Source organism: Alexandromys fortis, unplaced genomic scaffold, assembly GCF_014885135.2.
Source record: "Alexandromys fortis isolate MF-2015 unplaced genomic scaffold, M_Fortis_MF-2015_v1.1 scaffold_59, whole genome shotgun sequence".
In the NCBI taxonomy this organism is placed as follows: Eukaryota; Metazoa; Chordata; class Mammalia; order Rodentia; family Cricetidae; genus Alexandromys; species Alexandromys fortis.
The window spans coordinates 2,763,625-2,791,229 of record NW_026067943.1 but is presented as its reverse complement, the minus strand read 5'-3'; the positions used below and the strand labels follow the sequence as shown (position 1 = coordinate 2,791,229).

The 27,605-nt window shown below is 40.9% G+C and overlaps 2 protein-coding genes across 9 annotated transcripts in view; one reads left to right on the top strand and one right to left on the bottom strand.

The window, feature by feature from the left end:
• Srgap3 (SLIT-ROBO Rho GTPase activating protein 3) overlaps window positions 1-27,605 on the top strand; it is a 427,924-nt gene that overhangs the window by 26,424 nt on the left and 373,895 nt on the right. The window lies entirely within an intron of this gene.
• Thumpd3 (THUMP domain containing 3) lies at window positions 2,792-27,238 on the bottom strand. 8 transcript variants are annotated; one of them, XM_050148547.1, is made up of 10 exons: window positions 27,128-27,238; window positions 25,662-25,950; window positions 23,571-23,648; window positions 18,497-18,970; window positions 14,718-14,848; window positions 11,645-11,714; window positions 8,894-9,009; window positions 7,283-7,393; window positions 6,388-6,511; window positions 2,792-5,674 (listed from the first exon to the last, which is right to left on the bottom strand). In XM_050148547.1, exons 2-10 carry the CDS (start codon window positions 25,917-25,919, stop codon window positions 5,522-5,524), a joined length of 1,515 nt encoding a protein of 504 aa, XP_050004504.1. In that variant the 5' UTR covers window positions 25,920-25,950; window positions 27,128-27,238; the 3' UTR covers window positions 2,792-5,521. The 8 variants fall into 8 exon arrangements, with proteins under 8 accessions (XP_050004504.1, XP_050004508.1, XP_050004510.1 ...); XM_050148551.1 differs by having other exon boundaries at window positions 25,823-25,950; XM_050148553.1 differs by having other exon boundaries at window positions 25,823-25,950; window positions 27,094-27,174.

Here is a 27,605-nt window from a genome sequence, read left to right as displayed (position 1 = left end):
ATTCTTTAAAGCCTCTTTCCCACCATGTAGCTTTTTGTTTGCCACATGTATGACTTCCTGTGCTGGTTTAAATGGCATGGCTTTTTACTTTCTAAGGGCAGCTGCCGAGATTTGCATCTTGGTTTCTGGGGTGGGGTTTGGAATTCTTTTTACAAGATGGGGAGTGTATAATACCTAGTTTTGTGCTCCCTAAAGGCCTTTGTTTTCTATGTAACATTTCTTAAAGTATGGTGTGTTTAGGACAGGGATCTTAGGGGTTTAGTATGCAGAAACTGTTGCCTTACTGTTTAATTCGGATTTTCCAGTCTCACGCCCAGAGAATTTAAATTCTGGGTAGCCAAGGCCAGATTAAAATTCTGCCCTTTCATGTTCACTTGCTTACTGTAAATGATGACTTCGTGGGTTTTTCCTGAGACAGGATTTCACTCAATATGTATCTCTGGCTGGCCTGCAACTCAGTATTTAGAGTTCTGCCTCCTGAGTGCTGGGTTAAAAGTGACGAATGCATGCCTGGCCTGAACTGTTTTTTCTTCCCTCTTAAACAACCAAACAAAAACTGAGTGAAAGGGAAAACCTAAATGTGGGTCAGATTCTTTTAAATATATTAAGGGGGCTTGGGTTATAATTAGTAAAGTGTTTGTGTTGCAAGCAATGAAAACTTGCATTAAATCTCCACAATCCGCATAAAAAAGCCAGGCATGTTAGAGCACGTCTGAGGTATCCCTAGGACTTACTGGCCACACAAGCCTAGTTACTTGGCAGGCTCCATGCTGGTGAGAACATATCTCAAAAGACAAGGCAAACAGCAACTAAGAAGCTACAAAGTTGTCTTTCACACCCATCTACACACACACACACACACACACACACACACACACACACACACAGATAGTAAAATATTTCAGATAATGTTTTTTTCAACTTTTTATCTAATACTATGTTTCTTCCATCAAGGACAATGGGGATTTCTTCAGTGAGTAAGCAGAGTTGAGAACCAAACAAATTTTATGGTTTGTGAAACTAAGTTTTCAATTGATAGTTAAAGCCTATGAAATATAGAACAAAGCTCGTATTGTGCAGGAATCTAATACTTAACTGAGGTGTCTTAATGCTCTTTTCATGGAGGAAACTGAGGCCTTCCTGTCTATGATCATAAGCATTTCCTTGGGTTTCCCTGAACTAACCATTACAGCTAGCTATCCTGTTCTTATACTAGGTGTGGTGGTTTAAATAAACTTAGTTTCCTATCAAGTGGTGCCGTATGATTTCATTCTTTCGGCAAAAATTGCTATATATGTTAAACATTTGTGCTTAATGTGAAAGGTAGGTTGGGTTTGTAATTTTTAATTTTCTAATTTTGAGCAAGATAAGGCCTTTTGTACATCTTATGTTTGGTGTAACTGTATAATTATGGCTGCCACCCTTGGTCTAGAACGTGATAGTTGGACATCCCAAGAACAAGACTAGTTTGACTGGAAGAAATCTTAGCTATACAACACTTTGCTGGGTCACAACTCTAGGAGTCAAGGACCTTGATTTTGTTGTTGTAGTGTATGCTAGTTTAGACATTGAAGGGGGGCACTTATCCAGACTCCATTCTTGGCTGGATTAGTGGGCACTAAGTGTCCTCCTTTAGGCTTTAACTGACTACTCGCCATAACAGAGGCTTTGGTACCAGTCTGTGTACAGTAGAGGAAACGAAGGCTCAGTGAGATTTATCAACTTCTTACGTAATACTAGCAAACTGGGGCCGGGTATAGAAACTGGTCTAGTGTTTGGTATTCCTACCATCTTTGTACTACCTTGCTCTGATTGAAACATTGAAGAGATCTAGATGTAATGTGCTATAAGGTGGTGATAGGCTTATAGAAAATTGAAAGCAGAGCAACTACTAGATTACTAGTTTTCTCTGAGGGAAGAATTCAGAAATTGGATCAAGTGTTAAGTCACTGAGAGTGGTTTCAGAACATCTCAAGAATCCCTTCCTTAGTGCCCTCTCGCCTACACCGTATTTGGTCCCACTTGAATGTTGTCATGGCTCTTAAAATATAATCAACAATAGTAATTATTGTTTTTTTTCCTCCTTTAGATTGTTCCTTAAGGACAGGACAGTGCTTGTTTAAGGCTATAACCCTGCTGTCTGAGCAAAACCAGGTCTTCGAGATCAACACACTTTTCATATCGCAAGATGTTGTGTTCTCAGAAGCAACAGAGGCACATGATTGTCACGGACAATACTGTCATTATGTTAAATGGGCTGTGCAATTTGGATTTTTTTCTAAGGTAGTTTGGCTATGGATCATGTTTTTTTATGAATTAACTCTAGGTTATGCCTTCCATAATCCATGTAGTATGTCATGCAGTTGTTATTTTTAAATCTTGTAGCTTTGTACATGATAAAGGTGTTTTATTGTCTTAATGTTTTGAACACTTCTCAAAAATTCCAAATTATAGCTGGGCGGTGGTGGCGCACCCCTTTAATCCCAGCACTCGGGAGGCAGAGGCAGGCGGATCTCTGTGAGTTCGAGACCAGCCTGGTCTACAGAGCTAGTTCCAGGACAGGCTCCAAAGCCACAGAGAAACCCTGTCTCGGAAGAAAAAAAGGGGGGGGGGAACCCAAATTATAAAACTGCAACTTATTATTTTTAGAAAGATTGTGGTTTTATAAGATGCTTAATTGTTCCAATAATCCTATTTGTGCTTTAAAATATGTAAAACGGAAGAGTTGGTCACTTTAGGAAGTGAAACATGTACTGGCTTTAGAGATCATTTAACTTGGCATATCTTTTGCAGCACACTTTGAATAGTGTTGGCACCAGATGTGTTGTGGAGTCATTTTGAAAGGAGTCATTCCAGTGAGTGAACGCTACTGAATATTTTAAATGCAGGCTTTTGGTGTCCCATAAAACAAAACTGTCAGAAGCTTCAAACTAGAAATTAAGAAGCTGAAGTGTTTCAGAAGGAGACTACTTGCTGGAGAAATGTATAATAGCTAAGAATTTAGGAATCATACAATTAACATTGCTTTGTATCTGCCAGATAAAAAGAAATGCTCATATTGTTTCTTTTGAGCAGTACAGTAACGTTATAGTAAAGATTTCCCCACAAATACAAACTAATCCATAATTCATGGATGTATATGTAACACTTTAGAACTAGATGAAGCTACAAACATGGTTGGACTTATTACTGTGCTTGTATTTATGTGAAAACTTGGCAATAAACTTATGTCCTAAAGTAGTCAAGATGTGGAACAACTTTTTAATCTCATGCCTATCTGGAACAACTATATTGACATTTATCCTAATGGGGAAAAACAGTGGGTAGAGCCGCAATGCCTTGGCACAGTGCCACTCATTTGTGGTGTAAACCAAAGGGGACCAAACTTTGAGGTAAAGGTCAGAATTGGGCAGACCTGTACATTGTTAGGAACACAAGAACTTAGTTATTAATGGTCATAGCGAAGTGGAGCTGGACAAACTACTGGAAGGTGTGTAATACCTCCATGATAGAGTGCTTTCCAACTGACTAATGCCTATCCCCTTATCAATTGAATTTAGAAGATAAAAACTACCTGGGCCTCAACCCAGAAATTCAAAGTTGCAAATTCTTAGGTTAGTATTCTCACTGAGCCAATACCCAGTCCAGTCTTAAACAGCTGACACCCCCCCCCCCCCAAATCCTAACATAAATGCAGACTTATAGAGTTTCAAAATTTTAAGAATGGGTAAGAATTAAATTTTGAGAAATGGCTTCTTTAGCAAGATGTACATGGTAAACAATGACTCCTTAAAAGACTGGTACTAGGCACACTGGACTGCCAGGTTTTAGAGGAAAAGACTATTACTTTAAGTGATCACAAAAGAGGAAGTAAGAACTTGGGCTAAAACTGAACTGGCATTTTAAATGGTTACACCTTCACAACCAAGAACTACCCTGGGCAAAAGGAAAAGCAGGGGGTGGGGGGCAGATGAGACAGTGGAGCCAAGACTGCGTGGGAAAGGGCCTAAGTTCAGACCATGTCACCCACACTACCAGGCCTGTTAACTCCAGCTTCTAGCTTCCACAGGCTCCTGCACACAAATACAATTTAAAAATAAGATCACCTGGCATGTTACTGTATGCTTTTAATTCCAACACCTAGGAGGGGAGGAAGAGGCCAGCCAGGCTGTGTGGCAAAACCTTAACTTGGGGGAAGCTGCTCATAGTTCACTTTTTAATTCTAGTAACCAGACTAGCAATTTACTAACCAGAGATGAAGACGCAGTACTCACTGCATTTGCAGTGTCTTCAGTCAGGTTTTTTGTGATGAATCAAGCAAAAATCTGGTGTATTAGTTGAGAATTTAGCATAAAAAGTACTGGTTCAGGCCGGGCAGTGCTGGTACATGCCTTTCCCAGCACTGAGGAGGCAGAGGCAGTTGGATCTTTGTGAGTTCAAGGCCAGCCTGGTCTACAAATGTAGTTCCAGGACAGCCAGGACTACACATAGAAACCCTGTCTCCAAAAAACAAACTAGTTGATTTGTTCAGTAAATATTAAATGCTCATTGGGAAATCTGTATCAGGAACTTGGTAAATGGTGATGAAAATAGTTAACTACCCTTGCACATTCTGGCTCTGACCAGCTTACTTTTGAGATTTAAATGGTTTCTTTTGTCAAAGATGGACTTTTAAGTTTATGTTAAACCAATAATGTATTTTGGCAATTGCAAAAATGCCCACCTAGGGCATAAAACCTTTACAGATTTCATAATCTCAGTTCATTCTCTAGTAATTCCAAGAAGCCAATTGGCTACTGACTATGCTGTCAATGTGGATTCTGTTTTCAAAGAAAGGAAGTACTTTGTCCTTTATTCTAAATAGAAATATCATACTGAAAATCTAAGCTGGATGAAGGCAGACTCCCAAAATAACTTCCTATCAAAGCTCAAGCAGGGCTGAGGTTATTTCATTTCCCATAGTACTACCTGAAGAAGGATTTGGTACAACTGAACAATGAGCTAGGCAGGAATAACAACATACATTAGCTCTCCCACAAATACTAACAGGATTAGTTTATTATTTGTTTATTGGGCTTTGAAAAGTAATACATATACTAAAAGAAAAATTCCTTTTATTTGGCTTTTTTGGTCCCATACTTCTTCTACTGATGCTTCTACTACTTAGTAATGTCCTGTTTTGGTTGTATTTATTTTAAGGCAGATGGTAAACTGTAGGTCTGCAGGGATGCTTTAGTTTCTGAGTGTGTCATAAAGAATTTAGGCTACAGAACAGTAGGCTGCACAGCTGACAGAACATGGCCTGAAGTGTTCTCAAACCTAGAAGCCAAGCAATGTAGGCCTCTCAGGAATTACCATTACCTTCTTCACCTTGTTAACAAAAAAGCGTCTGGAATAGTTGAGCAGTAAAGACTGTAATACTAAGTTACTTTTCTGCTATTTTTCTTCCACAGCAAGTTCTTTATGCTGCATGTCCAGCATTAGGAACTTTAAATACTACAGTCCTCTTCATTTTTTCCTTTTACCAAGGAGGGTATCTTTCTCCATCTTGTTCTGAAGGATGAATAAAGACTTGAGTTGTGCGTTTTAGAAGATAAACTGCAGCATGAAGGCCCCCGATGTTCACCCAGACCGTATGGACCTTTCGCCACAAATGTCCCATTCCAGATAATGCCTGTTACACATAAAAAAGCATAAAAGTCATTAGGCTGCCAGTCTGCTTTTAAACTAACCTGGAATCTTTGCCACTTAAGAAATGCTATGGGTGATGCTATAGGCTGCAGAGTTGGCCCAGAAGTTAAGAGCACTTGCTGTTCTTGTAGAGGATCTGGGTTCAGTTTCTGGGACCCATGTGGCAGCTCAAAACTATTAACTCCAATTCTAGGGAGATCCATCCAATACCCTCTTCTGTCCTTTGAGGGCACGGGGCATACATCTGCTGCACATACAGGCAGGGGATGTATGGGGTGTATGTGTATGGGGGTGTGCAGTAAGGAAAGGTCTCATTGAATGGTTACACTGGCTGGCCAGCAAAGCTCTGAGGCTTTTCCCATATTCAGGCACTAGGGCCCTGATGGAGGTGGGTCCCGTGGCCCTGCCGCTCTTATTACAACAGGGCCCAACCCTTCTTTTAAGAATCCTAAAGTTGGGGCTGGAGAGATGGCTCAGAGGTTAAGAGCATTGCCTGCTCTTCCAAAGGTCCTGAGTTCAATTCCCAGCAACCACATGGTGGCTCACAACCATCTGTTGAGGGTCTGGTGCCCTCTTCTGGCCAGCAGATATACAGACAGACTATTGTATACATAATAAATAAATAAATAAATATATATATATAAAAGTATCCTAAAGTTACCTTAAGCTGAGATTTTTAACTCTCATGTTCATTACCTTGGTAAAACATTTCTTGTCCTGAGTAAGCAGTACAGCTCTGCCTGTCCCTGGTCTACAGACACGGCTCATTTCCCGAAGGCAAGCTGGATATAGATTCCAATTTCTCTTCTTGGAGCCCATCCTATGAAAAAAGGTTAAGTATAAACTGTTGCAAAAGATAAATGGGTAGTTTCTTAGACGAGACAAGAACAAAATCCAAGGTATGAAGAAGTCATCTTTTAGAGGCCAGAGCTTTGACCTTTCACATTCTGTGCCACTAAAGGAAGCTATGTTAGTCAAATATTCAAAGTTTTCTTTCAACATTTTTTTGTGACGGATTTTTAGTTTTCAAGACAGGATTTCTCTGTGTAACAGCTCTGGCTATCCTGGAACTCACTTTGTATACCAGGCTGGCCTCCAACTCACAGAGATCCGTCTGCCTCTGCCTCTGGATTGCTGGGACTACCAGATGTACTTTTGTTCCATTTTTACAACTGTAACTTATCTCAGTGAAGACAACAATCAAATTACATGAGCCAAACCACTGAGTAGAGAAATCTGTCCCAAGAAGCACGTGCTCCTCAGCCTATAACAGGATAATGTAGGGGGCTGGAGAGATGGCTCAGAGGTTAAGAACATTGCCTGCTCTTCCAAAGGTCCTGAGTTCAATTCCCAGCAACCACATGGTGGCTCACAACCATCTGTAATGAGGTCTGGTGCCCTCTTCTGGCTTGCAGGCACACACAGACAGAATATTGTATACATAATAAATAAATAAATATTAAAACAAAACAGGATAATGTAATAGAACAATGGATGAAATGAATTACGGTACATATTTCTGACTGAAAAGACAAACAGAAATTACAGGTGAAATCAAATTCCATTTAAAAAGATAAAAACCCAAGTCTACCTTTTTCCAAATGGCATATCTGTTACAATAATATCCACAGAAGCAGTTCTCAGTGGGAGGTTGCATATATCCCACTGCACAGCATCAATGGGCAAACCCCAGGATGTTTTTCTGTGGAGACAAAGGAAAGATACTTCAATATATTATCCCAGGCTAATGAGATGGCATTTGCCACTAAGCCCGATGACCTGGGACCCACATAGAAGGAGAGAACTAAATCCTTTGGTTTGACCTCTCACCCCCTACACTCTCTCTCTCTCTCTCTCTCTCTAAATATATATATATTTTGAGGCAAGGCTTTTCTGTAGCTTTGGAGCCTGTCCCGGAACTAGCTGGCCCTGAACTCAACAGAGATCTGCCTGCCTCTGCCTCCCGAGTGCTGGGATTAAAGGTGTGCCCCACCACCGCCCAGCAATCACCCCTACCTACTCTTGTGCCCACACACAAATAAATAAATGTAAAAAAATTTCTGCAGCATTTTAAAACTTTTAAAATCATTTTTCTTAAAAAAAAAATGTTACAGTAGTGTAGGAAGAAATATAGCCATAACTGAAATACAAGCTTTCTAAATGGTTAAGGCTGGATGTAAGGTTTCACACAATTTTAAAAAGCATCAGGGGAAATGAGTTTAGATGTAAAAAGGTGTTTAAATGTCCAGAGAAATGGCCCAGCTAGCAAAGATGCCTGGCACTAAGGCTGACAAACAGTTGGATTCCTGACACCCAGAGCAGGAAGAAGAGAACCGTCTAGACAGGTTGTCCTCTGACCTCCGCACCATGGCAAAGCTGCATGACACTCCCAGGCCCACACTTAACAAACAGAAATAGGCCAGGCCACGAGTCAGGGCCACTGGTAATCTAGAAGTTATGGGAATGGCTTTCATGCTTCTTTCACGTCACATTATTTTATTTTATTTCTTTTGGCTTTTCAAGAAAGGTTTTCTCTGTAGTCCCAGCTGTCCTGGAACTCACTGTGTAGACCAGGCTAATCTCAGAGTCATGGCAATCCACCTACCTCTGCCTCCCCAAGTGCTGGGATTAAAGGTGTGTTACCACAACCTGGCTTAACACACATCATTTTAGAAAAAAGCTTAATGAATTGTAATAGTTCTATATGATGGAATGTTGTGCAGTCATTTAAAATGGACTATGTAAAAATATTAAAAGTATTTTCAAATTTGTGACATTAAAATGAATGTACTCATATACTACAAATGTAAATAGTTGGATTTGGTAGCTCATGTCTACAATCCCAGTCTTGGGAGGCAAAGTCAGAAAGATGACTCTTGAGTCTGAGGCCAGCTGTGCTATACAGTGAGTTCAAGGTAAGACCTAGTTATAGGATGTGACCTTTGCTAAATAATAAATCTATACTGTACTGTACTGTTTGGAAAAAGGACATAAAAATAATTAAGAAAATGGGAGAAATAAAATTGGAGTAAAGAATGGAAACTGTAGTTAATTATAAATGATGTTCAGTAAGCTAGGTGGTGTCTCTCACATTGTTCATAAAGTTAGAGAGGTCACAAAGCACGAGCAATGAACGATAATTCTAAGGCAGTATGGAGAGTGACTCGCAAATATGGAATGCAGTCTCTGAAGTTAAACTTACCCATCTTTAATCTGGCTCTTAGTTAATAAAGATGATATATTATTTGCTGCTCTGTTCACTGCCAGTGGGTTGTTGTCCCCAGCAATATGGTAACAGTGAGACCACTCAGTAGCACCCTATGAGACAAGAATGTTAAGTATGCCACAAGAGACAATTAAAGGGTAAATCATTATGGTCAATGTTCAATAACATGGCTACCGTGCCAACAGAAAGGACTTCCCTGTTCTTTTTCACCCACTGGAGATGTAGCTCCAGTGTCACCCACTGTGACATCAATGTCAGCTCCAGAAGCACTATGTGTACCTCTGTTGCTGACTTGTCCCACTTTTAACTATGTCTATCAACTCTGTCTTCCACGTAATCTGGCAACTCCTTCAGCATAGGTCTATTATTTTACTCAGTCCCTACCCAGCAAAGGCTGGTGCATACAAGAGACTACATTCCCTAAGTTAACATGATTTTAAAAACTTAATGAAACTGACCGGGCGTGGTAGTGCATACCTTTTAGCCCAGCACTCAGGAGGCAGAGGCAGGTGGATCTCTGAGTTGAGGCCAGCCGGGTACACCAAACAAGTTCCAGGACAACCTGGACTGTTATATAAAGAAACCTTGTCTCAGAACCCCAACCCATCCCCCCAAAATTAACCAAACTAATTAGACCTATACTCTTGGACTGTGAGAGTTTAGCTTTAAAAGATAACCACCATTTGTTTCTTAAAGGATTTTGTAGATAAGTAAAAAAATGTCAGCAGAATATAAATGCCAAGCATTGACACACTATAGTAGTACAGTTTCTGCCATGAAGACATGCAAGCATGAATACAGCACTAACTTTGTATTTGCCCAGGCCCTTGAGGGTGATGACATATTCTAGTCTATTATTCTACAATGACTGCAAACAAAAGGAATGTTCAAGTATGCCTGAAACTGGGCAGGTAAGAATACAGAAGGAACCCACAGAGTAGGTCTCTCAGGAGATTCTTACCCACTAGAGATATGGCTCTACTGAGTAAGAATCTTTGCCAACCATCTTTCTTTTAAACTTTTAATCTAATTTGGATATCCTACCTCAGGCTGCATGTTACATTACTTCTAAATCTCAGCATATTCTAGGCCAGATATTTGATACTGAACACATCTGTTCACAGACCCTGGCAATTCTTCACGATTTCCATCATTTCTCAGCTAAAGCTCCTTTCTACAATGGTGCTCTCATGCCTACTTTAACATGGAAATGGCTCAGATTGGCTTTTCCCCCACTTTTATTCTCGTGTCTGTTTCTAATGTATGTTTCTGGACACATGGTAACTTCACCTGGTATTGCATAGAAAGGACATAGTTTAATGCTGGAGAAGTACAGCTTTGTTCCCAGAACTCTAGACCATAACTAAGCTCTCAGGTTCAGATCTCAGCAGCAGTTACTCCCCAGCCAACACCAGTCTGCATCATAACATGCAGACCACGTGGTTTTCACTTGATCTCAACTCCTAATCAAAGTCAGACCAAAGATTCTCTCATTACACTTTGGATTATTTTTCCCTCTGTGGGTTGCTTTGGGCTTGCTCATCCGTTCCATTTCTGCCCACTCAACACAATCTGTGGTACTTATGTACAGTTTCTTTTCACTGGTTTTGATATAGTCGGGAATGTTTCACCATGTTTCACAGAAACCTTTAAGTGATTTTACTGTGAGCTCCTTCCTGTCAATCACAGACATACAGGTGTTGTGATTCAATCTCAACAGTTTTCTACATACAAGATTTCTTTTCCACTGTGTGTGGTGGCTCATGCCTGTAATACCAGCACTTGGGAGATGCTAAGGCAGGAGGACTGCTTTGAATTCAAGGCCAGCCGGTGCTACATACCAAGACCTTGCCTCAAAAAGGTTAAAAATCATAATGAATAAAATCTTCCCAGTTCTTACTTTGCCTCTGTAGTTTGTGTTTTTTTTTTTTTTTTGTTATTGTTGTTGTTGTTTTTGTTTTGTTTTTCAAAGACAGGGTTTCTTTGGGTAGCCCTGACTGTCCTAGAACTCACTCTGTAGACAGGGGCTAGCCTCTAACTCAGATATCTACATGTTTCTGCTTCCCAAGTGCTAGTATCAAAATCGTGGGTCATGGCTGCCCAGTGCCTTCTTTATGTTTTATGAGTGGGGCAGTAATTCTGAAAATTATTTCAGGGCACTGGTTATGTAGCTTTGTCAGACTTCCAAAATATGTAAAGTAATGTTTACAAAAAGAAAAAACAGGTAAAAAGACTGAGTATGGTAGTTTGTAGCCTTAATCCTTGTAAAGATGGATAAATCTCGGTGAGTTGGAGGCCAGCCACAGGTACATAGTGAGACCCTGTCTCAAAACAAACAAATATAAAAAATGTTCATAGGTGGTGGGTTTTTCTAGTTTTGTTTTGCAGTGCTGGAGATCAAGTCCAGGATCTGTGGCATGCCAGGCAACTACCTCAGCACTGAGCTACAACTCTGTGGTTTCTCCTTTTCATAACTATAAACTTGTTCACTCCAGGAACCTCTAATTATATGGAGAGGAAAACCAACTTCCTCCAGTTTATGATACCTTCCGTTAGCCTCTGCTCTTCAATCTAGTGGCTTATCGATCATAGAAAATGGATTTATCAGTTTGTCATTTTCAGCTCCTCTGTCATCCAGAAAATTTGACTATCTAGTTGTATGGCACTTCCTGTTTGAAATAAATGATATTATCACTTGCGTATGGAAAAATAAATAGGGATTATTACCTCTATTGGTATTGCCCCTGTTCCACACATTGGATCCACTATTACATCAGTAGGTTTAGGTTCACAGAGCCTGGAGGGAGAAAACAATTCAGTACATGTGAGATCAGCCAAAAGCTGAGACTTCCACAATAGGGATTCCTAAAGGTTAGGACACAGGCATGAAGGAGCAGCAATCTATAATCTAAAGTCAGCCTATGGCTAGCACTCAATAGCAGTGTTCACCTACGTGTACAAGGCTTTGGGTTTCAAACTTAATGTGGTTTAATTCTAGAGATAACATCTTTAAGATAAAATAACTGCTCTACCTTTATACACGAGTCATTTCACTGAATCCTTGTAACATCCCCATTACCATCTAGCAAACTGATGCAAAGACACATTTTCCTAGGCCCCGTATGAGGTGACAGTCAGGACTACAGGTCACTGTGAATAACTTCACGTGTTACTTACCTCCTCTATGTAGCACCAATCCTCAGGTCACTAAGTGTCATCTGTTCTAACATTTTCATGTTCTTTTTAAGATCTTGCACCATGAATGCTAACGATCTCCCTCATAAGATAGATTCTTAGGCAAGCCTGTAATGTCAGTCATTGCTAATGGGCCGTGACTGGGCATCTGATCAAAACACGTCACTCAAATCCTCTTAGGAATCTGGAATAAAGAGCAAGTAGCCCTGGGTGTGTGAGCTAGTCATGTGCAACTGAAGGTACACATATTTAAATGGCGGGCAGCCACGTGCATGGCTGAGCTGAGCAGAAGCCCAGAAGCTTTCAAATGAGAGAAAAGCAGTCTCCTGTGTTTTCTCTCATCTAGTTTCTGCCCTTCTGTTTTTAACCTTTATGTGTATGGATGTTTTGCCTGCATGCACATCTGGATTACAGATGAGCAGTGCCTGTCAAAGTCAGGAGAGGGATCAGGTCCCTTGAAAGTGGAGTTACAAACAACTGTGAGTCACCATGTTAGTACTAGGAATTGAACCCAGGATCTCTGGAAGAGCAGCCAGTGCTCTTACGGTGCTATGCCAATTTCCAGCCCCACAGTTTCTACCTTTCTTGAAATGGCTTTCAAGACTTTTTGTGAATTTGGTATAATTTTCTGCTCATCTCCCCAACCACCCTGTTCCCAGCATAATTATCACTTCGTGTGTATATGTGCACATGTGTACACATTTGTGTTTGCCTACATGCACATGAAGGTCAGAGGTCAACACTGAGCATCTCTCTCTCTTTGGTTTTAGTTTTTTGAGAGGTCTTTCTACAGAGCCCTAGCTGTTCTGGAACTCACTCTGTAGACCATGCTGGCCTTGAATTCACAGAGATCCGCCTGCCTCTCTGCCTGCAGAGTGGTGAGAAAGACACCTTGGCTGTGCATCTTTCTCAGTTGTTCTTCATCTCAGTGTTTGAGAACGGGTCCCTCACAACTTGGCGCTCACAGATTCAGTTAGACTGGCTGCTCAGAGAGCCCTAGGGATCCTCCTGTGTCTGCTCCTGGTACTGGAATGACAGACACACGTGCTGCTGGGAGGTCAAACTTGGCCCTTATGTGCAAAAACTGTACAGAGCTGCTTCCTCAGCCCAATCATCACATTTTAAATTCTGTTTAGTTTTTTTAATACTTGCACCCAAAATAAATCTTTGTATGCTGGTTTCTATAATTACAGCTGGAGGCAGATAATAAATGTCTGTTCAATGAATGAAATTTAGGAGTATTTCTTTTAAATTTTCTGTTATCAACTTCATATCCAGTTGTGAGGGACTATGAATTCACACATGACCAGAATAAAAGAGGAAGCAAAAACTAGAAAGGAAGGAAATAAACTTATATGACTCATTAGGACATGCCAGGCACTGTATAAAAAAAGGCAATCTGTCTTTGTTTCTGCCTCCAATGTTCATAAACCAAACTTTTTAATATTTTTTTAACCAATGTGTATGTAATTGTGTCACTCTGTGTGTACTGCACATGTGTGTAGACATGCACATGTGTACAGGTACCCATGGAGGCCAGAAGAGGGTTTTGGAAGAGGGTATTGAGCTGGAATTACAGACAGTTGTAAGCTGCCAGATATAGATGCTGGGAATTGAACTCTGGTCCTCTAGGAGAACAGCAGGAACTAGTAACTGCTGAGCCATCTCTACAACCCCACAGCCACCACTCTATTTGTAAAAAAAGTATGTGTATGTGTGCCCGTGTGGGTGGATAGGTGCCTGCAAATGCTGAACTGTAGACAAGAAGACAGAGGCTTGAATCCCCTGGAGCTGGAGTTGTGGGTCATTATCATCTGTCTGCCAACCTGAGTGCTAGCAACCAAATTCAGGTCCTCTGCAGCATGTGCTCTTAAACCTCAGCCATCTCTCCAGCAGACTAAATCTTTTTTCTTTTTCTTTTTTGCTTATATAGAAAACTACATAATCTGTCATCTTTATGTAGGGACCTGCTAATCTTCTCTAAACTGCTTTAATTTTTGTATATGTGCTGCAAAATTAAGCACATGAATAATCTTTTGAGTCCCATGTCAAACACATTTTGCAATCTTGAAATCAAGTTTAGAGAGGGAAAACTCTTATTTAAGACAGCAAACAGGAATAACGGGAAAATGACAACGGAAAACGGTTGCTTGCCTTGCCTTTCTAAAAGTCCCATGATGATCCCTGGGTTGCTGCCATTGTAACATTTAAAAGCATCAGTAAGTGGTGTGTCTAGGATCCCAGCTCTCATGATACCAGCAGGCCTGTGCTGCACTGCAACAGCTTCAGTCAGCACAAGTTCTGTAGTCACTGACACATTTTAAGGATCCCTTGTCTACTTCACTGTATAAACACAAAGCCTAGCAAATCTAGCTCTATCTCCTATAAAAGAATATCCTTTCTCAACTGAAGACACACACGAAGCTACGACTCTCAGGCTATAGTCAATACTAACACACCATCTAAGCCAACACTGAATACTGAAGAGGAAACAGGCAACTCTGTGTCCTAACCAAGAAATATTATTTTAGAAAATGGGTGCTTTTAGGCAAGATTCAGAGCAAAGTGTCCATTGCAATATAGATAGAAAATCCCCTTCTGTTACCTGAGCATCCCATAGGCAAGAGTTGACCTAAGAGTTGTTGGTCCAAAATGTGTAATATTTCTGCGATGGAGACTCTCCTCTGTCAATGCAATGCCAACAATGACTTCATTATCATGGATGTTCAGGAGAACCTACATTAAATTTGATAAAAGAAATAGTTGGCATCCTTCAAACTGCACTTATTACCAAGATTTTTTTTTTTAATTTTAAAGCAGGGCCTTTGCTGGGTGTGGTGTTGCCTTCCAAGTGCTTTAATCACAGCACCTGGGAGACAGAGGCAGTGGAGCTCTGTGAGTTCGAGGCCAGCCTAGCTTACATAGTGAGTTCCAGAACAGCCAGGAGTAGATAAAGAGACCCAGTCTGAAACAAAACAACAAAATAAATAATTAAAAAAAATAAAACAGGATTTCAGAGTCAAGATTGGCTTGAATTTCTTATGTAAATTAGCTGTATTGAACGCAAAATCTTTATGCCTCTGCCTCATAAATGCTAGAATCACAAGTACGAGATAGATGTCTACCTCATTAAGACTTTTTGAAGTTTTAAGATAAAACAGAAACAAAACAACTTTCTTATACAGGGCTGGGGAAATGACTCAGTGGAGAGAGTACTCGCAATTATGAAGACCTGAGTTTGGATGCCCAACACCCACAGAAAAGTCAGGTGTGGCTTGGACATATACAACCACCATGCACAAAAACTTTCAATTTAGAAATTTTTTATTTTTGCTGGGCTGGGGTGGTGCGCGCCTTTAATCCCAGCACTCGGGAGGCAGAGGCAGGTGGATCTCTGTGAGTTCTAGCCAGCCTGGTCTATAAGAGCTAGTTCCAGGACAGTCACCCTGTCTCAAAAAAAAAAAATATTTTTTATGTATGAGTATTTTGCTTGAACGTGTATCTGTGCACCATATACACACTTGGTGTCTATGAAGACCTCGGGAACTAGAGCTACAGACAATTGTGAGTTGCCTGCCATGTGGAAGTTGGGAATTAAACCTGTACCCACTGAAAGAGCAGCCAATTCTTTTAACCACTGAGCCATCCCTCCAGCCCACACAAACTTTCCGAGTTACACTTCGCATGCTTACTATAAAGTGCATGACATTCATTTATTTATTTATGTATATGTGTGTGTACATGGCCTGAGTGTGGAAACCAGAGGACAACATCCACCATGTGTCCTAGGAATTGAACTCAGGTCAGCAGCCTTGGTGACAAGTCTGACTACCCATTGAGCCATTTCATGAGCCCGGAGGTATGTAAATCCTAATGATATATATGTTTCAGTGAGCTTGCCCTATATACAGTCCCTTTAGACGGCTCCCTTTGTTTCCTTCCTGGTCAACATGCAGGGTGATCATTAATCTGACCACTACTATTATAAATTAGTTGTATCATTTTTGAATTTCACAAAAATAAAATATATACACATATATTTATGTATATTCTATTTTGATTTAATTTTAAAATGTTCTTTTCATTCTATTTATATACAAGCTGGCTATCATTAGATTATCTCCTAGTTTTTATTATATTAACATATTTTCATGACATGGCTTTAAAATATGAGTATGTGTGTGTGTGTTTGAGTGTGTGTTATTGTTCTTTTGTTTAAGACAGGATTTCACTGGGCAGTGTTAGCATCCAACTTTAATCCCAGCACTTGGGAGGCAGAAGCAGGTAGATCTCTGAATTAGAGGCCAGCTAGGTTTACAGAGTGAGTTCTTAAACAGTCAGTGTTACAAAGAAACCCTGTCTCAAAAAAACCAAGAAGGGGAAAAATGAAAAAATAAACAAATAAGACAGGGTTTCACTATGCATTCTTGTTGTCCTGGAACTCACTATATAGACCAGACCAGCTTTCAAATTTAAGATCTGCCCATCTCTGTCTCCTCAGTCAAAAGGCATATGCCACCACACTTAACTACATTTATTTTTTAAATTACTCCAATTTTTGGGAAGGTTTCAAACATACGCAAGTGCAACAAGCCCTCTTCCACAGCACTCGAACACACCTTTCTCTCCAGAGCTGACAATGACGCGTTTGCTTTATTAGCTATGGTTTTCTTAGTATTTTTATATAATGTCTAGTGACTGTCTTTGTCCTAGTTTTTCTAACTCAAAAATATTCTATGAAGATAAAACTGTTCCCTAATCTTCCCTAGAATGTCCTCATCGCAGATTTATCAACGTCAGCAGTCAAGAGCTGACACTGCAGCATGCACGGCCCTGCTCTACACATCTTCCTCGCATGGCCTCATTTCCTATGAGCCCCTCCGAGCCTAGGACACAGAGACAGCAGTTCATGTGCCCTTTGCACAAGGGCCCGAGTTACAGTTTAACCCAGGCAGTGTGGCTCCATGATTTGTTCTCTGTGTGACTGTGCTAGTTTCTGGACATGGCTCTTCTTTAGCCTATTCACTCTCATGGTAGCTGTGTAAGGGAGTATGGAATGGGGAATTGTACTAGTCTGACATGTTTTTAAAGAAAAGTTACAAAGAAAGTGGCATGCCCCAGATTTAAGTATCCCAAAAGCAACAGAAATTGACTTCTTGGTAAAATGTCAACTGCTAGGGACCTGTATGAGGCACCAGAAATGTAAGGAGCTCAAATTACTGTTATGCACATTAGTCACCCAGTAGTCACAAGGGTAATCAAGCTAGCAGGAGGCATTGGGTTTTGAGAACCTAGCCGACTTTAAAAAGCAGAGCTGGTTTCATTTGAGGATTAAGCCCTAAACCCAGACTTGAGGGTCTGAAAATTAGATTCCAATATGACTTAGCAGCAAAACTCTGCAACTAAGATAAAAGTAAGTTTTAGGTAAATTTACAATCTAGAATTCCACATAATGTAGAAAATTCCTAGCTTAGAAATTAGAGGACTGTGTAGATACCGACTGGAAGCGGAGTGTTTGTCTACTATGCACACGGTCCTGGGGCTGAGTCCAGCACCACAATTTATAAAAAGGACTCATCTTCTACTGGACATGGTGATGCCGAGTTCAGACAGAGACAGTGCACACCTGAGGGGCTGTCAAGGCGGGCTCTCTGCATAGTCCTAGCTGTCCCACAACTCACTAGGTAGACCAGGCCTGCCTTGAACTCACAAAAGATGCTCTCCCTCCTGAGTGCTAGGATTAAAGGCGCATGTCCATTACTTGAGTTCTGACCACCTGTCCATTGAGCACTTAGCATATACCAATATACTATACCAAACTCTTTAAGTCATTATTTCGTTTGGCTTCTGTAGTATAGACCTTCAAGGTATATACTATTATTGGCTCCACTGCAAACAGAGGCTCAAAGAGATAATCTTGTCCAATCCTAGAGTTTCAGAGTAAAAATTTCAGTCTATACCTATCCCTCCATAGGCCACACTATTCCTAACTACATCCTCCTAGCTCTGTGGCCACTGTTTTACTGTCCCTTTACTAGGTTAGTCTGGAAATTCTACAGATATATGAGAACCTGTTTTCTCTTCTGTGTGTGAGAGTGCGGAAACCATTTTACACTGAGTGTCTTTCTACTATCCTACCTTATTTTTGAGACAGGGTCTCTCACTGAACCTGGGTCTTGTTTCGGTTGGACTGCTGAACAAGCTCTATGGTATTGCCTGATTACCTCTCAGTGCTAGAGTTAACATGCACACATTCGTTTTCGGCTTTTGTGTGGGTGCTAGGGATCCAAACGCAGGTTCTCATGCTTGCTCAGCAAGCACTTTATCCACTGAGACATTATGGCCCCATTACAGCCATAATGATCAGTCAATGCTAATACCCACCTCTACATCGAAGTTGGTCATATCAGCTTTCCACTTAAAATACTCTTGAACAGAACCCCCAAAATCCCTCGCAGCCTCATTTGAGGTAAAGCAATGTTTCTCTCCTGCTCTGTTGCAGGTGACTCTAAACTTCTGTACTTGTGGCTCAGTTTCTTCTCTTAAGCATTCACCAATCTCATCTTTGTAAGATGCCAAGACATCGCCCACTAAGGTTGATATTTCTTCTTTGATGGCTGGATTTTCATAATAGTCCAAGATATGTGATTCTGAAGTGCTGCTGGAAAGCTTCTTACCGCCTGTCTCTTCTGCTTTGTCTCCTTGGCCACAGTTGGCCTTCTCTTGACCTGCACTCTGACTTGCCTTTCTGCGCTTTGCTTTCTTCTTCTTGAAACTAGTGTTAATTTGCCAGACTTTTAAAGGGTCAGACCATGGGAGCTTTCCAGCCAATTCTTCAAAGTCCTTTAGAACTTCTTCCTGCAAAGGAATGGAGAACGAAGCCCTTTCATTTCTCACCAATTTAACTGAACAAATAGATGCCCACTTTTTTTATAGACAGCTCCGAGTCCTTATGATGAGGGGTGGGAGTGCAGAAACAAAGGGGAAAATAATGCCTGCAATTAAGGAAATCCCAGTGTAAATGATGAGCGAGGATATAGAAACATCACGCTACTAAAGGGCAATAGAGAAGGCAGGTCAGACACAGCACCGAGGAATGCCTGTGGGGACGGGAGGACAGCAGTAGACGGGAAGAAGACAACCAGTTTAAGGCTTCCTTTCAGATGTTCTGAATTTGAACAAGATTATAGAGGTTTAAAAATGTCATCTGTCCAGACTGTAAACAGCATGATTATCTTTTGGCTACAGGGTCTCTTCTTTATAGTCCTGGCTATTGTGAAATATGTCCTTGAATAGGCTCTGTAGACTGTGCTGGCCTAGAACTCACAGAGCTCCACCTGCCTCTGGCTGCTAAAGTGCTGGGATTAAAGGTGTGCACTACCACACCTGGCTCATATGATTATTTTTAAGAAATAAATTTGGTGGTACCTGCCCTGTCAAATTCTTCTCTTCCAGTTTGACTACAGTACTAAGCATGATCTATAGTTACTAGGTTTATGTACTGTTTGCTAGCAAGGCCACTCCTGTAAGTGTATGGTGGAAAGACCCAAATTACCTTGACCTTTGCTATGGGCCACACACCTACAACAGCAGAGGCATATAAAGGGTGGTTAATATACAGCTGCCAGGGTGGGTTTATTGGCACAGGTCTGTAATCCTAGCTACTAAGGAACCTGAGGCAAAGTTGCAAGTTCAGGCTTTCCTGAGCTACAGAGTAGGTTAAAGGCCAGCCAAGATAACTTATTAACACCTTGCCTCAAAATAAAAGTAAGAGGGTCAGGGATATCACTCAGTGGTACAGAGTCCGGGGTCCTAAATTCAACTGCTAGTACTGCAGTGACTGATAATACTGAAATTCCAAGTACAGAAGACTGCTATCCAACAGAGCAAACACTAGAACCTATATAAACAACTACAGTATAGATGTTTAAATGACTTAAAGCTCCAGAAGCCAGGTGTGGCAGTGCACACCTTTAATCCCAGGTGGAGACAGCTGGATCTCGGAGAACTTGAGGCCAGCCTGTCTATTAAGTCCTTTCCAGGCCAGGATGCAGTGAGATTCTGTTTCTAAACAAAACCTTTAGGAAATGAAATAATCTGTTTCTCAGTCACTTCAGTCACATTTTATACTCCAATCTAGCAGTCAGCCTGCTACTTTTTTCAAATATTTTTGTCTACAGTTCATTGATAAGAGTTAAGTGTATTTTGCTTGATGAACTCCAAAGCCTCTGTTCCCATGAAGCCAGAGAGGAAGTAAAGATTAAGACAATTCATTCAGTGGAATAAAATTTATACTTCAATAAAACAATAAAAAAGAAAAAAGGAAGGAAGAAAAGACTTGTTTATCCCCAGTCAGTTCGGGGATAGCTCTTATTCTGGAAAACCCTCAGGGTCTCACCCTTGGGACTCCCTTACAAAGGTCAGAGAGGAACTGCATCATTCACTGTAAGTTCAAAACTTCTCAACACAGAGCTTAGGAAGTAAACAAAAGGATGCGGGGGAAGGAAACAAAACAGGGAAAAAATAGCAGAGGAAGAAGTCACCACAGAACACCATTAAGAAATATTATTTAAAGTCAGAAAAAAGAAAAAAAAAAGACAATGACATCCAAATTAAGCAGACTTAGAAGCAGAAAGGAAATGAGGTGAGTCACCAGGAGATGGAAGGAGTTTACAGAGTTTAACGAGTTGAACATCATCACACAAAAACAAGAAAGCAGTAAAGGAGAAATATTTATCTAGATGAATTCAAGACTCTTCACAACATTTATTGCTAGAAGAAAATGAACACTGACTACCACGCTTTTTCTAGAAAGGAAGATGACTTGTTTATACTCCAACTAACAGAACATACAAAGTAAACATCCCTCAACTTGGGCCATTAAAAATAATAAGACAGCCAGGATATAGGGGCTTATCCTAACAATCCTAGGAGAATCTCTTCAAATGCAAGCCTAGCCTGGGCCACAGAAAAAATACTCATCCTTCAAAAAAAGAAGAAAAGAAATACACCTTTATTCATTAGCGTTAAGACTAAAAAACAAAGTGTGGATTGTGACTATAAACAGAAGCAAAATTACACATCAGCACATAATAGGAAAGAGAAGTAATTTAAGATTGCTACAACCCTCATCTTATACTTACAGGTCAAAGGATAGAGCACAAGCTGATAAAGTATACTTATAGGTCCAACACTGAGGAAGTTAAACACTAAAATCAGAATGGAGTGGAAACGGGGAAAAACATGACAATTTCATCTGCAACAATAGCAGAGATATAAAAAAAGTAGATGGAAATAGTAGATTAGATAGATAATACCAAGTTGTGTTTATAAAACTAATTGCTAGAATACATATATAAAAGTGCTAAACTATTTTAAAACATAGCACAAGAGCCAGGTGTGGTAAAGGCGAGCCTTTAATCCCAGATCTCCAAGCAGACCTCTGAGTTCAAGGCCAGTAGGGTCTACAGAGCAGGTTCCAGAACTGCCAGGGCTACACAGAGAATTCCTGTCTCAAAAAAATCTGTTAAACAAAGAAAAAGACAGGATCTTTCAGCTAGGTTGGTTGGCTAAAGAGACTGGGGTACTCTTTCCTATTCCCTCAGCAATGGGGTAACAGCTATACACTGCCGTGCCTGGCTTTTATGCCAGCACCAGGGACTGAACTTGGGTCCTTGTGCTTGGGCAGTAAGTGCTTTTCCAACAGTGATCTCCTTTGCCCTCAAGAACCCTTCTCATATTGATTTCCAAAGCAACTCTAAAGGTTAGCTCATATACATCTATACAACAACCAAATTCACCTCTAATTAGATATCAGGACTTCCTCAACAATACAAATTTTAAGATGATAAAAATCCAAACATTTAATAAATTTAATACTATCCTGACAATTTAAAGGCAAGAGAATTTAAGACAGAAAATTTTTTTCTAATGCCCAGTAACATTTATTCATGCATAAAACCGACCTTCAAAATTCCTAAATACTTAGCAGCATAACTTTTCAAAAGATTGCTCCTTTTTTTTTCTTTTTAGTTTTCACTCAGTTGGTAGTAGCTACAATAAGTCTCAAGAGTTAGGGCTGGGGATGGAGCTCAGTGGGAGTGCTCACTTAGGACTCAAAGGTCAGGGATCAACCCCAAGGGCAGCACTGAAGAAAAAATGAATCCAAAGGATTATGATATGTGGTTTTTTTGTTTTTTTTTTTTTTTTTTTTTTTTTTTTTTTGGTTTTTCGAGACAGGGTTTCTCTGTGGCTTTGGAGCCTGTCCTGGAACTAGCTCTGCAGACCAGGCTGGTCTCGAACTCACAGAGATCCGCCTGCCTCTGCCTCCCGAGTGCTGGGATTAAAGGCGTGCGCCACCACCGCCCGGCGATATCAGTGTTTCTAAGTGTTGAAAGTTATTTCTATAGGTAATAAGATTTTGAGCTATTTTCAGGGGATATTCTTTTAGAGCTGTCTGAATTTTTTTAGGCTACTGGTTCCCTTAGCCTTTTTGTTGCTGTTTAAATTTTTTACTTGGCTCTAAGAAGGAAAGTGCTTTATCATTAAGCTCCCTTTCTCCCCCAGATCAGTCTGATTGATTTAGGAATACTTTGGCTATCCAAAATAATCTGGAAAATTAATAAAGACCAGAGAATTAGACGACATACCTCAGTTCTTTTAAGAAAGATTATCTCTAAATTAGACATGAATATAATAACATTGACAGAAAAAGTTTTAAGCACTTGATTCTGGAAACCTGGCCAGAAAGAGATGTAGGGAAAAACCTAAAGTGTTACTGAGGCCTATTTCCAACCTTCAGATTAAACAGTAGCAGAATATTTAAGTCAGATGATAAACAGCGGCTGGAGACAAAGCTGTTGTCCTAACAACTGGAAGGGTATTAAATGTTGCTTTGGCTTCACTTCAAAACACGAAGCTAAAACAGGACAAAAGCAAAATGGGGCAGTAATGCTACTTATGCTCTCTTTCGTTCAAGTGCTGGAAGCAATCCTAGTTTTAAATTATATGTACTATAGGTCAAGCTAATCGAAGTCAATGTTTCCTCCTATAATTTCAGACTTTTTAAAAACACTGACCTTTAAAAGCGGCTTTTGAGATGGACTGTCAAGAGATTTTCGAATTTTAATGGAAAGCTTGTTGTGATCACGTATTTGGTATGTGCAAGGCTCTTGTCTTGTTCTTTTTTTTTTTTTTTTTTTTTGAGACAGAGTTCCTCTGTGGTTTTGGAGCCTGTCCTGGAACTAGCTCTTGTAGACCAGGCTGGTCTCGAACTCACAGAGATCTGCCTGCCTCTGCCTCCCGAGTGCTGGGATTAAAGGCGTGCACCACCCGCCCGGCATCTTGTCTTGTTCTTACCATTGTAAACGAACCAATAGCAAAGCTACCAACAGGTAGGTAGTAAACAAGAGAAAACAAGCTCTTTGGGAAGGGTGACTGAGTCAGCTGCCTTGCTCACCTTTGTATTTTTGAACTGGTAATCCTTAAATTCCTGAACAACCACAAACAAGTTATCAACGGATCTCAGACAATGAACCTAGGGAAGAAAACCAATGTTAGAAACAAACTTCTGTAAATACTTTTGAATAACACAGCTATCTACAGTTAAAGATTAAAAAAAGAAAAAAAAGAGGAAAAGGTACAAAAATGTTGTTTTGAGATAGAGTGTTGCTAGATTGTTCTGGGTTGCCTCAAACTCATAATTCCCCTTAATCTTCCAGTACCGGGATTGCCGGCATAGTTTTAAAGCACCTCATATCTGTATTTTTGTTGTTGTTTTGAGACAGGATTTCTCTATATAGGCCTGGCTGGCCTGGAATTTGCTGTGTAGACCAGGCTGGCCTTGAACTCAGAGATCTGCCTCCCTGTGCCTCTGAAATGCTGGGATTAAGGGTGTGCAGCACCACCGCCCAGTTCATAAATGTATTTTATATTTAAGAATTTTCCCATCCATTTCTTTGGTTACCCATCAGTTTCTGCTTTTACCAGGAGAGAGGGCCAGTGAGATAGTTTGAAGTGTCAAGGAAGCAATGACACCAGTTTGGAGAAGAGAAAAATGCAAACATAAAATTTCCCCATCCTGAAGGTTCCACTCTTTGGTTGCCCATCAGTTCCTGCTTTTCTCCAGAGACAGGGCTGGTGAGATAGTTATGCAGGCAAAAACACTGGTTTGGAGAGGGGAAAAACATAATACATGGGCTTTATCAACCAGACTTGTCATGGCTTGCAGTGGTATGTTGTGTACTGCAGTGGCAAAGAGCGTGGGATTTGAAAGCTGGATGTACAAGTGCAAGCCTGTAGTCCCAGCATTCTAGAGGCAGAGCATGGGGGGGAACAGGAGTTCAAAATCACCTTCAGCTGTGTAGCGAAATTAGGCTAACCTTGGCTACCTGAGACTCGGTTTCAACCTTCTACCTCCCCCAAAAAACACATGGGGTTTAAGATCTTGTTTTGTGATGACTGAGTTACTGAAGACAAGCTACCTTTCTTCTTAAACCTAATGATTAATGACAAAGAGTAATAGTGCCCAATCTTCACAAAACTGCTGAGGGCATCAACCAAATACCTGTGTACCAACAAATACTACAAATATTTGTGGGTGCCTACTATAAGCTTGGGATACACTGGCAAGCTAAAAAACAAAACCAAAATCAACAACAACAAAAACTCCAGACAATAATATATGTCTATGTCTCTTGTGAGGTACTGAGAAATCATGTAGCTTTTGTTACACTGGATGTCAGTTCTGGCCTCTACTTCTCACCTGCGGTAATGCGTAATTACTTTTGATCAAGAATGTCTCTGACACAGATGAAATGGAAAACCTCTGCTTTCGTACTTACCCAACTTCTGCTAAAGTAAATGTGTCATAGACAGTCATGTATATTTCATTTTGGTGATCAATCATCAGGAAATGCTATGATCACTTCTACACCAGAGTAAAACTCACACTAAAATGTACTAAGCTGAATATACATTATAAAGACATTATAAATATTAACTGTACACTAAAACATACAGTCAATTTCACAAATCAGTATACCAACAGAAAACTTGGTGATACTTTGAGCAGACCAAAGCAAAGGACTCCCAAGGGAGTCTACAAACTAGAAAAGTAACCAAAAAATAACCAAGTGTAGCTGGGTGTTGGTGGTGCATGCCTTTAATCCCAGCACTCGGGAGGCAGAGGCAGGCAGATCTCTGTGAGTTCAAGACCAGCCTGGTCTACAGAATAAGTTCCAGGATCAGCTCCAAAGCTACAGAGAAACCCTGTCTTGAAAAAAAAAAAAAAAAACAAAAAAAAAACAAACTATCAAGTTAGCCTGGCAGTAGTATCACATGCCTTTTAATCCCAGCACTTGGGAGGCTGTGATAGGCAGATCTCTGTGAGTTTTAGCCAGCCTGGTCTACAAGAGCTAGTTCCAGGACAGGCTCCAAAGCTATAGAGAAACCCTATCTCGAAAAAACAAAAAGCAAAAAAGCAAAAATCAAAACGAAACAAAAAACCCAACAAGTTAAGAGACTAATTTAAACACCATTTTGTTCAAACCTGAGCCAGACTTTCCACTGCAATGTCAAAATATATCTTGCCCCGGTCTTTGCTGATTCTGCATGGTGACTTCAGTTTCTCTCTCACTTCATCTGCAGCTGTTGGCTCAAAGCCAGTGGGTACAGTGGCTCCAATAGTGACCTGGAGATGCTCAGACTCACTTCTGATGCCACCTTCCATTGTGGGCACAGGCTTCTCGCTCTCCTCATGAAGGTTCATATCCAGGAGTTGGTTGGTAGCTTCTTGAGTGTCAGACATGGCGGAAATATTTCTAAAAGGCCTAATGCCTCTTTACAGGCAATACAGAAAAGAAAAATCAAAAACAAAACATAAATAATTCCCAGTCTCTTTTCCTATTTCAAATGTATGTACTAGAATTAAAAGTATCGTATAAAGAAAGGCATGGATTGCAGGCAGTGAGGCATGATTAAACAAGCAATATATGGGCACGTAAGAGGAAAGGACACAAAGCATTTCCACGGCGTGCAGTGTTTGCTTTGGGGGTCACCTGTGGGGGCAAGCACCATCCATCTTACAACTATTACTTGTTAACATAAAAACAGAAATCCTTGATTGGGGGAGGGGGAGGGAAAGGGGAGGCGGAAATGGGGAAGAGACAGAAATCTTTAATAAATAAATAAATAAATAAATAAATAAATAAATAAATAAATAAAAAACAAAACAGAAATCCTCCATTCTTGTCCTTCCGGCTGCCAGTTCAGAATGTCAGGCTTTGGCGATTCTGAGCGTTTGAATTCTTGCCTCCCACACTCCCAGGTCCAAATGACCCTAAAGCAAATTAATCCTGCATAGCCTCAAGCTGGAAACGAATCTTTCTCAAAGTTGGAAGATTTTAATGAGAATAACACAGGACCAAACATTTGAATGTGTGGGTGGAGTGTCTATTTTCCTTCCTCTAGTCCAGCGAGCAGTGTGAATTTAACAACGATTAACTCAACTTCCCCTATCTAAAATACAAAGATCTGAAAGCTCGCTACAAGAGGACGCTGAGATTCAATGATGTGCATCCAGTCTTGGAAATATCTGAAGTTAATAAAACAAACTTCCGGTAAGTTTGTGTCGATAGAAGGGGCTGAAGAAAGGTTACCGTGATGGAAGTCCCACACCTCCCAATTGATTTACAAAGGGGTTGTAACTTAAGTAACACCTTTGCTATCCCTTTGCTGTAGCAAGGACAGGCCACAGAGATAACCACCGTGTCCCGTTGGCCGTCGTTTAAAGACCTCCACCTTCTACAGGTTGGAGCGTTTGATATAGGTGGCTCAGGCTGGAAGGGAAGTTGGTCTCCCACTCCCACCCTCGATGAAGCCCAGCCAGAGGCTCCATCCCGGCCCCAACTGACACAAAGTCACCGCCGCCACCGCCCTCCCTCCATCCCGCCTACCCGGCCACTCCCACCCGGGCCAGTTACCGGCTGCAAGCACAGACCCTTCCGGCGGCCGTACCTGCGAGCACGCTCGGCGCACGCCGCCGGAAGCCGCGTTGCCAACCCGGAAACGGAAGTCAGACCTTGGGGTCACGGCTCTCCCGCGCTCGGGGTGGGCTCGTTTTGAGAGGAGTGTGCGCATAAAGCTGTGCGCGGTTGGCTGCGTTCTGAACCGGAACAGGAAGGACTGCCGGCGGGTCACCTGTCCCGAGGTAACCTCTGTGGAGGGCGTAGCCGTAGCTGGCGCTGCGTTAGCTGCTCGGTCTTTCAAGTACTTTGCGTCAAGCATGGGACTATGAGTTGATTACCGTTTTAAAGTGAGAGAAACTAGAACTAAAGAGATTATCTGTCACCATTCCCTTCTTTTTTTTTTTTTTTTTTTGGATTTTTCGAGACAGGGTTTCTCCGTAGTTTTTTTTTTTTTTTTTTTTTTTTTTTTTTTTTTTTTTGGTTCCTGTCCTGGAACTAGCTCTTGTAGACCAGGCTGGCCTGGAACT

Coding starts and splice junctions, on each gene's coding strand:
- Thumpd3 (XM_050148547.1), bottom strand. CDS start 25,919: ATGTCTGACACTCAAGAAGCTACCAACCAACTCCTGGATATGAACCTT. Junction 9,010..11,644: donor CAGGGGCAATACCAATAGAG/GTAATAATCCCT, acceptor CTTGTCTCATAG/GGTGCTACTGAGTGGTCTCA. Junction 7,394..8,893: donor AAGAGCCAGATTAAAGATGG/GTAAGTTTAACT, acceptor TTGTCTCCACAG/AAAAACATCCTGGGGTTTGC.